This window comes from Esox lucius, chromosome 13 (genome assembly GCF_011004845.1).
Source record: "Esox lucius isolate fEsoLuc1 chromosome 13, fEsoLuc1.pri, whole genome shotgun sequence".
Lineage (NCBI taxonomy): Eukaryota > Metazoa > Chordata > Actinopteri > Esociformes > Esocidae > Esox > Esox lucius.
Window position 1 is genome coordinate 27144060 of NC_047581.1, and position 12579 is coordinate 27156638.

At 42.0% G+C, this 12579-nt stretch overlaps 1 protein-coding gene across 3 annotated transcripts; it reads right to left on the reverse strand.

Annotated features, from left to right (window-relative positions):
* Nucleotides 1-925: 925 nt before the first annotated feature.
* On the reverse strand, nt 926-11657 carry LOC105014454 (solute carrier family 28 member 3). Of its 3 annotated transcripts, none has more exons than XM_010876794.3 (17): nt 11557-11657; nt 10472-10548; nt 10271-10362; nt 8753-8942; nt 8313-8457; nt 6014-6127; nt 5739-5816; nt 5556-5636; nt 5256-5336; nt 5057-5182; nt 4786-4916; nt 4515-4683; nt 4287-4355; nt 2641-2722; nt 2218-2316; nt 1992-2106; nt 926-1884 (listed from the first exon to the last, which is right to left on the reverse strand). In XM_010876794.3, exons 1-17 carry the CDS (start codon nt 11635-11637, stop codon nt 1764-1766), a joined length of 1851 nt encoding a protein of 616 aa, XP_010875096.1. In that variant the 5' UTR covers nt 11638-11657; the 3' UTR covers nt 926-1763. The 3 variants fall into 3 exon arrangements, 2 of the variants coding, with proteins under 2 accessions (XP_010875096.1, XP_010875095.1); XM_010876793.3 differs by having other exon boundaries at nt 4158-4355; XR_002197606.2 differs by lacking the exons at nt 926-1884; nt 1992-2106 and having other exon boundaries at nt 2300-2316; nt 2641-2777; nt 4158-4355.
* Between the last annotated feature and the right edge of the window lie 922 nt (nt 11658-12579).

Below are 12579 nucleotides of genomic sequence, written 5' to 3' on the forward strand. Positions count from 1 at the left end.
GATATGGTGATGCAGGTGTATGTCCACATTTTCCTCCAAAAAGCCCTTTAAACACTTGGAAATATCTGGAATAAGAGGATGCACCCAATGAACGCGGTGAAATGCTTTTAAAAACATTAAACCAATCCATACTTTCAAAGCTAAGAATAATTCTACTTTTAAACCAACTCGGCCTGTAATGCCCTTTGTGAAAAAAACAGCAACAATAAAAACAACAACCAGTAAACGGGGGACCTGTCTAATGTAAAACGATTAGGCTAAATATGTGATAGAAATTCGCCATCAATTAAAAGCACTTAGTGATGGGTTTTCTGCGTAGAACTTGGGGTCAAAGCAAGAAAACGGTATAAAAACAATGAACAACATAACTGGTTAGAGAATTAGGAGGACGGAGTACACCTAATAGCACTGGTACATTTCCCAGAGATGGTGCAGCCTACAGCAGAAACATTCATGAGCGATAAAAAGGAAATAAACAACGACTTAGGTTAGACGCCACTCCTCCGGCCTGCACACAGCATGGGTCCAAACAGGCCCCCCACTTCCCTCCAGGGAAACTCATGAACTCACAGTGGGAAGCTTAGTGCCGGTGCATTTGTGGGGGCAGTCAGAGCATGAATGTACATGAGGCTGGAGAAATACACAATTAATTAAACCTTTTATGTATATTTCTGCCGAAGTATTGTCTGTCTGACACATTTTCCTTGAATATTGACGCGTAACTAACTACACTGTGTTGTTCTCTGTAGCCATTCTTCTGTTTAGGCCCATGGGATACTCCAATGTAATGTAATATTAAACACCAATGTCACTGAATATGGCCATGCAATTATGTGTCAACAAGCACTTAAAGATTAATTAAGGTTGGTTAAGCACCAGTCTTCAGGCAGGGATGGACAGACACGACACAGAGTATTGTGTTGTTTACATTTTTCATCAAGAGTTTAATTTTCTTTTAGAAAAATAAAACAAAGTGGCAAGTTGGAAGTGACCATTACAAATCACGTTTAACAGTACATAACAAGACAACCTATTCAACAGAGATTAGGCTGACACCAGAACCTGGGACTACTGTTCTGATACCATGGAACTGGGACTACTGTTCTGATACCAGGAACTAAAACTACTGTTCTGATACCATAGAACTGGAATTACTGTTCTGATACCAGGAACTGGGAGTACTGTTCTGATACCAGGAACTGGGAGTACTGATGCCATGGAACTGGGATTACTGTTCTGCCGAGATAATAAGCATTTATACCATACCAACATCGTGTTGTGCCTTCATTTTTATTTTCCTGTTGGTCTCTCTCTGTTCTCCATCCTTCGCTTTCTTTTTTCCTCTCTCCATTATCTCTCCTTCCTTTCTCCTTTACTCAGTTTCTCTTTTCCCTCCCTCCCTGCCTCCCTCCCTGCCACCCTCCTCTTCCCATACTATTCTATGATTGCACACACACGTGTACACAAACACACACAAACACAGAGGTGCACACGCTAATCCTAGAAAGTGATGTAATTAAAGTGTGTCCACTGAGGGTAGACAGACATCAATTACACAAGCCAAATGAGAACGCTCTAGTGCCCCCATGTGGTGACAAGCTGTAAAGGGTCTCAGAAAACTCACAAATTTAACATATATCATTATGAAATGTAAAACAAACACTTCGAACTCTGAAAAAGAAATACATTAAATTAGAAGAACATGAATGTAATTACAAAAACGGCATCATCATTTTCTATCCTCTTCTCTGTCCTCCTACGTCTCAGGCATAGACTAGACTGCAGTTGAAACGTGGGGAGGACAGGATGGGGCAACAGCCGTAGAGAGAATCCATACTGAATCTTCCTCCCAGAGTCACATTAGAGGTGCTAAACACTATCACACTGGGACAACACATGCACACAGAAAATGTTAGCCAAGTTGAATGTGGATGCACACAAATACCGCCCCCACACACGCGCACACATAAACACACAAAAACTGGTGGCACCTGTTGTAAAGCTCAGTGCAGCAGGAAAGCAACTGAGTGCTGTTAATGACCGACGTCGAGTTAAACTCCTCCTTCAGGAAGTCTTCACACAGCTGCTTTGGGACATACAGCATACCTGGAACACACACAGACACACACACTGTCATGATGTCACCACCAAGGTCAATGCATAACGGTGAAAGGACAGTGTGAATATCACACGCACACACACTGCTTGAGAGATTACCTGCTATGCAGGCTGTCATGAAGCACGCCACAGTGCCTGAGATCAGAGCTCGGACGGCACACTTGGAAATATCGGCCCTGCGCTCTGGGGCCATGGCCGCTAAAGCAGGAGAACATTACCAAACATTAGATAAACATTAGATAAACACTAACACATGCTGCACGGCAACAACACAACCCCAACACACCCACCCGCGGAGACAGTGTTTTACAGCAGGACAGCAATTGTTTGTCTACATTAAGTAACCAAACGTAGCATGAGGAAAGCTCGGAGGGAGGTTCACAGGGACAGGAAGATCGGGAGACAATAACACAATGCTGTTGCAACGTTAAGATAACATGCACTTAATTCTGGAATAGCTTTCACTTTATGTGGTTAGTGGTGGGGGGCTAGGGTTTGACAGACGTAGAGTGCACTACTTACAGAGCCCTCCTATCATCACACCCAGAGAGCCAATGTTGGCAAAACCACATAGAGCGTATGTCGCTATGGTCTCAGAGTGGACCTGTGGTACAGGAAACAGCCTGGATTCAAATCTTCATATATATAGAAGAATACACCTGCCAATGCAATTGAAAATTATTTATTTATATTTAATTTGCAAAAAAAATTTACTAAACATTTAACAATTTAGCTTAATATAGAGAAACACCTTGATATGAGATTTTATCTGATAATATCAGGCAATGATATCAGAGGGTATAATTGTAAAATAAATTATAAACGATCATTTCATCAGAATAAGAACCTAGACATTAACTGGCATTAAGTAGCATCAAGCTCATCACCTTGCAATTTACCACCCTGCCAAGTTCATCATCATTAGTTTAAGCTGTATCCTAATGAACTGCATGCTTTCTCTATGACCACATAATGCATCTACCGACATTTCTCACATAGTGACAGGTACTGCTGCCATCACATAGTGACAGGTACTGCTGCCATCACATAGTGACAGGTACTGCTGCCATCACATAGTGACAGGTACTGCTGCCATCACATAGTGACAGGTACTGCTGCCATCACATAGTGAAAGGAACTGCTGCCATCACATAGTGACAGGTACTGCTGCCATCACATAGTGACAGGTACTGCTGCCATCACATAGTGAAAGGAACTGCTGGCACCACTTACAGACAGGTACTACTGCCATCACTTACAGACAGGTACTACTGCCATCACTTACAGACAGGTACTACTGCCATCACTTACAGACAGGTACTGCTGCCATCACTTACAGACAGGTACTACTGCCATCACTTACAGACAGGTACTGCTACCATCACTTACAGACAGGTACTGCTGCCATCACTTACAGACAGGTACTGCTGCTATCACTTACAGACAGGTACTGCTGCCATCACTTACAGACAGGTACTGCTGCCATCACTTACAGACAGGTACTACTGCCATCACTTACAGACAGGTACTGCTGCCATCATTTACAGACAGGTACTACTGCCATCACTTACAGACAGGTACTGCTGCCATCACTTACAGACAGGTACTGCTGCCATCACTTACAGACAGGTACTGCTGCCATCATTTACAGACAGGTACTGCTGCCATCACTTACAGACAGGTACTGCTGCCATCACTTACAGACAGGTACTGCTGCCATCACTTACAGACAGGTACTGCTGCCATCACTTACAGACAGGTACTACTGCCATCACTTACAGACAGGTACTGCTGCCATCACTTACAGACAGGTACTGCTGCCATCACTTACAGACAGGTACTGCTGCCATCATTTACAGACAGGTACTGCTGCCATCACTTACAGACAGGTACTGCTGCCATCACTTACAGACAGGTACTGCTGCCATCATTTACAGACAGGTACTGCTGCCATCACTTACAGACAGGTACTGCTGCCATCACTTACAGACAGGTACTGCTGCCATCACTTACAGACAGGTACTGCTGCCATCACTTACAGACAGGTACTGCTTGACGTTGTCCACGTACTCTGGACCCCTGTCCTCTCTCCTCTTCATGAATTCTGACAACCTCTCATAGGCCACAAACTCATTGAGAAATGTCTTGTAGCCAATCAGCTCGCCCACCATGAAGCTGTCCTCCCAGGCCACACCCATCAGGACTGAGAAAGGCATGAACACATATGAGCAGATGACCTGTAATCAAAAAGAGAGAGAAGTGGGGCAGATACAGGAGGGAGGGAGGAAGAAAGCAAAGAAGAAGGAGAGAGTCTGGGTCTCAGAGAAGCATTTATCCAAGCCAGGCAGTATGTTATGTGTGTCTGTGTGTGTGTGTTTTGAGTGTGGTGTACTCACAGAGAAGCTAAGATGCGGGTAGTCAAACATGTTGCCTAGCCACATCAGAATGGCGTTGAAAAAGGCGAGCAGGGCGAGGAAGGCGATGATGTTGGCAGCAATGTTGGCCACCAGGATGATGGAGGACGAGGCTCCGTGAGAGGCTGCCTCCAGCAGATTACTGCCCACCCTTGACACAATCAGAAAACACGCTGGCTTAGAGTAACGGTGTGTCTGTGTGTGGGTTTATGCGTGTGTTTGTGTGTATATATGTGTATGTGTGTGTTGTTACCCTCTCTCCAGTTTCAGGCCTTCTTTGGCTGTGACTTTTGGGATCTCAGTCTCAGGCCAGAAGGTCTTGGCGATGGCCAGGGAAGCGGGGGCTGACATCACAGAAGCTGTCAGCAAGTGTGTTGCATCGATCTGCGTGCGTGTGTTGGGAAATACAGGTTATTCATCGCCCCCCCCCCCAACTCAACAGTAGAACTGGTTGAGACACAAAACAGAAAAGGCCACTAAGGTGAGACATCCTGTTTGTCTTCCATACTTCTCCTCTTGCTCACCCCAAGAGAGATGAAGGCTCCCAGGACACTTCCAGCGATGGTGGCAAACCCTCCTGTCATCACAGCGTGGATCTCTGACATGGTCAGCTGGGAGAGGTATGGACGGATCAGGAGAGGAGACTCTGTCTGAATAAAAGAGAAAAAAGCCATTGTCTTCATGTATTTCACGTTTGTTTTTTGTCACTCAGATTGTTCTCACCTGCCCCACAAATATGTTGCCGGCGGCAACCGTTGACTCTGTCAGAGACGTTCCCATGGTAATCTGCATAATGAAGCCCACCTGGAGGAGCACACAGACAATCAGAAATAATGGAGCCCCTCTATGGTGCTCAAATGATTCCAGAGTAGACAACATTAAAAACAATCTCCCTATCCTGTCAGTATACATCCTGGTCCATCCCCTGGAAATCAAAACCTTAGAAACAGTGCTGTGTGGAGGGGAAAATATAATTGTAAGATGTAATAATTTGCATGATGATTAAATAAGATTTAAATGTACCTTGAGGATGAGCCACTGCATTAAACCAAGGTAGTACAACATAGAGATGACTGTGCTGAAGAAAACCACAATAGGCAGAACCTGAAGGGAGAGAGGAATGTCACTGTTTGGTTTCCCTCCTTTCTCTCCATCTCATTTTATTTTACAGACATAATGTGTAAAGATATATTAACATGTGGCTACCTTGAAGGCGAAGAAGTGATCTGTGTATTTTTCTCCAAAGACAAACTTGGAGCCAGCATCTGTATAGGACAGGAACACCTGGGAGACAAGGGAGATGTTTCAGCTAACATAATGAGGTCACTTTCTCCTAAACTGTACAATTCTGCTGAAAAACAATCACATATATCTGGTTGCACAGCCTCTGGCCAAAATAACTGCATACAGACACTTATCGTAGACAATATAATTCACTCTATTTGAGTGTCTCTGCAGTCCACAACAGCTTTATAACATACCTCCACTTGATGGCCCAGCCAATCCACAGCCATGAATCCTGTTCTGGTTCTGAGGATCACGAGTCCAAATATGAACTGCAGAGCAACACCCCACAGTAAAGTTTGCCATGAGACCTACACCAATAACACATAAACACACTATTAATCACACACATAAACTAGTAATTGCACACCTGAATACACTAATAATCGCACACATAAACACATTATTAATTGCACACATAAACACTGTGTTAGCTGCCTTTCATCACTTTTGAGACTTACAAATCATAGAAATAAACAGAATAAATAAGCATAAATACATATTTACAATCCTGTTTCAAAAAAAGTTAGCACACTGTGTAAAATGCAAATAAAAACCAAATGCAGTGATGTGCAAATCATTTATGCCTATGCTTAATTGCAAATAGTACAAAGACAACATGAGAACTTTTATTGTTTTTGGAAAAATACATGCTCATTTTGAATTTGATGCCAACAACATGTTTACTACTGTGCTGCATCACCTCTTATTTTAACAACATTTGGGAACTGAGGAGATCAACTGCTTTAGTTTTGAAAGTGTAATGTATTCCCATTCTTGCTTGATACAGGATTGCATTTGGTCAACAGTTCGGGGACTCCATTGTCGTATTTGTCATTTCATAATGCGCCAGGTCAGGACAGGACAGGACTGCAGTCAGACCAGTTTAGCACCTGGACTCTTTTACTAAAGAGCCACGTTGTTGTGATACATGCAGAATGTGGTTTGGCATTGTCCCGCTGAAATTAGCAAGGCCTTCCCTGAAAAAGATATTGTTTGGATTGCAGCATACAGCTCCGGAAAAAATGTAGTGACCACTGCACCTTTTCCTTCCCTTCCAAAAAAGTCAAAAAGGAAGGTTTTGAGTGAGGAACAGAAGGGTTAAAATTAAGAGACCGCTACAAATTGAACACTTCTGTTCCTTGCTCAAAACATTCCTTTTTTACTTTTTTGGAATGGAAAGAAAAAGTGGTCTCTTAAATTTTTCCGGAGCTGTATACTGCGCCAAAAAGCTGTATATATACATAAATGGTGCCTTCACAGAACTGTAAGTCACCCATGCCATGTGCACTAATGCACCCCCATACCATCATGGATGCTGGCTTTTCCACTGTGTGCTGATAACAAGCCAGATTGTCCCTCTCCTCTTTAGCCTGGAGGACGCGGCGTCCATGATTCCCAAAATAATCTCAAATTTTGATTTGTCAGACTCACTCCATCTAAAATGAGCTCAGGCCCAGAGAAGGCACTGGCGTTTCTGGATGTTGTGTATGTATGGTTTCTTCTTTGCATGGGAGAGTTTTAACTTGAATTTGTGGATGCTGCCATACTGTGTTCACAGACTATGATTATCAGAAGTGTTCTTGAGTCCATGCAGTGATGTCCACTAAAGAATTGTTTCAAATTTAATGCAGCGCTGCCTGAGGGCCTGAAGATCACAGCCACCCAATATTGTTTTTCGCCCTTGTCTCTTACGTTCAGAGATTACTCCAGATTCTCTGAATGTTTCAATGATATTGTGTACCATAGATGATGACATCCCCAAACCCTTTGCAATTTTACATTGTGATATGTTATTCTTGAATTGTTGCACTATTTGCCCGCGCCGTCTGCCACATCCCCATACTCTCTGGAATTATCTTTTAATACCCAATCATGTTAGTGTGCGTTGTCTTGGTACTATTTTCTATTGAATATAGGGTTTCAATGATTTGCACACTCAAAACTTTCCTTTTTAACTTTTTTGGAAAGGAAAGAAAAAGGTGCACTGGTCTCTTACATTTTTCCGGGGCTGTATATTGTGGTTTGTGGTCCCTGTTTATATTGATAGGTTACACATCAATCAAATTGATTGTAAAGCAGATGCCCTTTTTACATCAGGAGTTGTCACAAAGTGCTTTTACAAAACACCCGGGCTTAAACCCCAAATAGAAACAACAGTAGTGTTGAATTTCAGTGGCTAGGAAAAACTCCCTAAGAAGGCAGACATTTTGGAAAAAACCTAGAGAGGACCCAGGCTCAAAGGGGTGACCAGTCCTCTTCTCGCTGTGCCGGGTGAACATATTAAGAGATAATTAATAAATGCATGTGGGCTGAGTCCAGAGTCTATTTAAACTTAGTCCAGGTCAGAAGCATGACCAGATGGACAAGGAAAGGGACAAAACGGGGAAGGGGGAGGTGTTAACACAGTGGCAGCTGAAATCATCAGGTATTGTCTTGTATGTGTGTGTGTGTGTGTGTGTGTGTGTGTGTGTATGTATTCTTGATTTTCCATACTCTGAATGGGTTCCTTGAGAACACCAGCATGAGCAGTATGAAGGAGACGAGGCCAGAGAAAGAGACGAGCTGCCGTGTTCCCTGTTTGGCTGTGTCAAATACCAACCAACACACCACAGCTACCAGCAGCAGAACATAAATCACCCTGGACACACAGACCACAGGCAGAGGGGGGTGGAGAGCGACCGACAAAGAGAGTGAGAGGTAGAAAAGTTGAGAAAGAAAGGTAGAGAGAGAGAAGAGGAAAAACAGGAATTACCAACATGGATGTCAACGAACAGACAAAGTGTTTGTATTTTACCTAGGTGATTGACTGATTCATTGACTGAATTTATTCGCCTCCACACATGTTTAGAGATCAGCGCCGACCACACCATGACTCTGAAAAGCTCAGTCATTGTGGTCTCAGAGTGAGGAAAGGGAAAACGCAACGCACTCACCATTTGAGCCAGAACCTGTGTTTATTGAGGGCCTTCCTGGCAGGGAACAGGACGTCCCAGAGGCGCTGTCCGTAGCGCCCCACGAGCCAATCCCACACCAGGAAGAATGCAGCCAGCAGGGTCAGCACCAACAGGGCTAGAGCGCGTTTGAAGTTCAGCACGCATGCCGTAATCACCATGGCAGCGTAGCCTAAAACACACACACGTGCTGTGTCCAGTAAAGAGCCATGTTTCCTACTAAGAGTGGCCGGTCAGAGATTTGTTAGATCTGTTAGTTGCTCAGTGAACCATGTCACATGATCGCAAACTGAGTGATAATATTCAATAACTCAGTGTGTTCTGAAATCGGTGGTTGAGGTATTTCAGTCCCTAAGTAATTATAAACCAGTAACTGTTTATTCACACAAGCTTTAGCCTGGGAGAACACCCACCAACGGGCAAAGTCAAATGAGGAAGCAAAAAGAAGGATGGAGGAGGGGTTGGAAAACAGAAGGAAAAGCAAGATGACAAAACTGGTATTTGGTTTTTTTGTAGACCATTTAAATATTCTGTTTCAACAGGAAAGTTTGCTAACAACTGAGTCAGCTTGCAGATACCATTGTGAAATAGCAACCGTCCAAACTCCACTTCTTGTTAATTGGTGGGCCTTAGCTCCAAATTATTAGCACAAAGGTTTAACGCAACTAATCTACCTTAAAAGACAGTTTAAGTTCATGAAACTCTGTTCCAAAACTGTGCTGTCTGATCTCTAATTTTTGTAAATTCTAATCTGACTTTTTTGTTTTTGGTGCTGACCAGAGGTCTGTGCCATGCAGTATAGTCATACAACTGGTGTTATATTTCCTTGGTTGACCTGGTCTTGAAGATTGCTGATGACCCCAGTGGTTTCTTTCACAATGGCATCCAAACAGTTGATTTAGCTATGACCAACTTTTATTCTATTGTACTAATTGAGTTCCGCTCTTCTTGAGGCATTCAAATCGCTTTGAATGCCTCATTCAGGAAATACCTGATCAATTACAAACAGCTGTGAGCAAAAAAATGGGGGAATGGATCTCCGACAGGGCTATTATTCTTAGTTGGTAAAGCATATACAGCTCCGGAAAAAATTAAGAGACCACTGCCCCCCAAAAAAGTTCAAAAGGAAAGTTTTGAGTTCAAAACAGAGTTCAATTTGCAGTGGTCTCTTAATTTTAACCCTTCTGTTCCTCACTCAAAACCTTAATTTTTTCCGGAGCTGTATATAACTGTTGAAAGGGACAGAAATTGAAGGTAACATTCTGCACTTCAGCCCCATATTTAAGTTACTCGTGCCTTGAATATACAGGGCATAGTAATTTTGACTTTACAGTCCCAATATCTAAATGGAGGGCACTGTATATTGTCAATAATAAAATACAATACAAATGAACCCCCATGTAATAACTGGAAACCTATCAATCAGACATCAAATGCAATATGCTAACAGTTATTCTTATTTATGTAAGACTGGTCCAATGTCTGTATTTCGTTTTTTACCTGCAGCCAAGATAAGGCCCAACACCAGTCTGATCCTAGACTTGTGTTCCTCCAGATATCTGTGGACTGCGTCGATTTTCTTTTTTAAGAACCTAATGGGATATGAACCAGTATATACACCATCACTGGTTAATGCTGACTTGTCCACATTTTGGGAAATTGCAGGAAAATATACAACAGAATAGACAATAAAACAGGTACCTTTTCATGTGATGATCTGTGAATGTTGCTTCCTCTGATGGTTGATGAGAAACTGATACATCAATGAAGACAGTGTCCTTTGACAAATAGACAGACAGAAACTAAGAGTTTACCATTTTGACAGACTATAATACCCTATATTAGACTGCATATATAACCCCCCCCTCCCCCATCACAAACAAAAATGTATTTAATTGGAAATGACTTTCAATTTCAGATTCAATTTCAGTTCAGGGAAAAAGTTTGTAATGTTTCCTCTCCTTTTGAGGGAGGAGTACTGTCTTTGGGGACAGTTTTGGAGACAGTTTCATTACATTTTGTTTCCCTTTAAACAACATTTTGGAGAGAATCCCATTTTAATGTTTCCTTTCCAGATTGCTTTATTACAAATGGAAAAGTTTGCTTGGAGGTGAATACTTGATGATATCCAATTTGTGAATCAAAATCTGCTCTACAGGTCTTGTTTTTATCTGTAAGCACAGAATGTAATTTACCAGCAACAGTCCTACTATTTGCATAGAGATACTACTAACATACAGTGAAATGAAAGGCCCCGTGAAAACAGAAGTGGAAAACCAAATATTACACTGGCTGATCATACAATTGAAGGTTTGTTTGCACATGGTGAGTTTCATCTTGTGCTGTTGAGAGTATGTTTAATTATTAAATGTCACTTTGTATTTTCAATGGAAATGTACTGGTCATCAGGCTATTATTCATTCTATTGTAGTTTAGAATAATTGCTCTTCTTTCAGAATTGTATGTATCTGAATTGCCATTGATTTCAGGTTGTAGATGGGGAGTTACAGGTACTAAAACTGTAAACCACTAAATGTGAAAGAGGGAGTTAATCTGGTACCATCCTCAATGGTACCAGATTAATAAATAATCCGTAGAGAAAGTAAGAATCAGGAAGCTCCTGTGCGTGTGTGTGTGTGTGTGTGTACAATGTGTGTGTTTACCTGTGTGTAATATGTCAGTTGGTAGCTATGTGTGTGTATGTGTGTACTAGTCTTTGTGTGTGTGTGTATGTGTGTGTGTGCGTGCGTGCATGCGTTGAGTATGAGGGTGTGTAGTTTCCTTACCTGAGAATCGAATGCCTGGTTGTCCAGTCCATTCTTCTGGCACCTATCAGGTAGACCTGTAAGCTCCATAGTAGCTCTCATAGCTCTCCACCCGCAACTAACTGGATCACCTTTTATGGGAAAAGGGAGGTTATTGCATGGGGGTGTGTTTCTATGTATGTGTGTGTCACACCCAGCTGATTCAATCTGTGATTCAGTCCTCTGTAACATTGGAGTTTTTTTTTAACCACAGCCTGTCAATGAGTTAAGAGGTTAAAGGGTTATGCATTATTTCATTGTTTCATCATGCTGAGCAAAAATAGCAATTAGGCACTTGTAATGAAACAACTATGTTGGGGATTAGATGCCGAGCTTTGGCACAGGCTTTCAAGTGATTTTCACCTCATGAAATATCAAATATTATTTTCTTGAAGAAGAATATATATAATATTAATAATAATAATAACTAACAAAAATGACCATCATGGTATGACCCACAGTTAAGCAAGACATAAGCTTCAGTTTCAAAGTACATGTCAGAATAGTTTCAGGGATCACTTAACATCTGAAGGGCTTGGATATTGTAAAAAAAAAAAAATGCATGTTGTCCAAAAGATTTGAAAAGAAAGGTAAACAGTTTGTTACTTCTTGGTTTGTTTTTTCTCTGAAAAAGGCTGATTCAAAAGCACTGCGCTCTCATCTAGAATACACTCTGTCTGTCACGGTAAGCTCAGTCATATGGATGGACAATTTTTCAGCACGTAGATACAAAGCACGTAGAAATTCCTTTGGTATACTGCGCAATCTCTGCAAACTGCTAACCACTGATGATGCCATAGGGTTTTCTAGGTCGTGTTGCCTTGAAGAGCAACATTTGCTCTGTGTTTCTGTGCTCCCTCACAACAGCAGCATAGGTAATATTAGGTGTCACCATTGAATCAAACAGTTTGGTGAAACATTTCAAAGGCCATCCATAGCTTTACATCTAGCGACATTAGTAACAAGTGTACGGTTCGCTTGGTTGGCTATCTGCTTAAAAACATA

Coding starts and splice junctions, on each gene's coding strand:
- LOC105014454 (XM_010876793.3), bottom strand. CDS start 11,637: ATGAGAGCTACTATGGAGCTTACAGGTCTACCTGATAGGTGCCAGAAG. Junction 5,183..5,255: donor GCAACATATTTGTGGGGCAG/GTGAGAACAATC, acceptor TCTTTTATTCAG/ACAGAGTCTCCTCTCCTGAT. Junction 4,917..5,056: donor GAGCCTTCATCTCTCTTGGG/GTGAGCAAGAGG, acceptor ACACGCACGCAG/ATCGATGCAACACACTTGCT.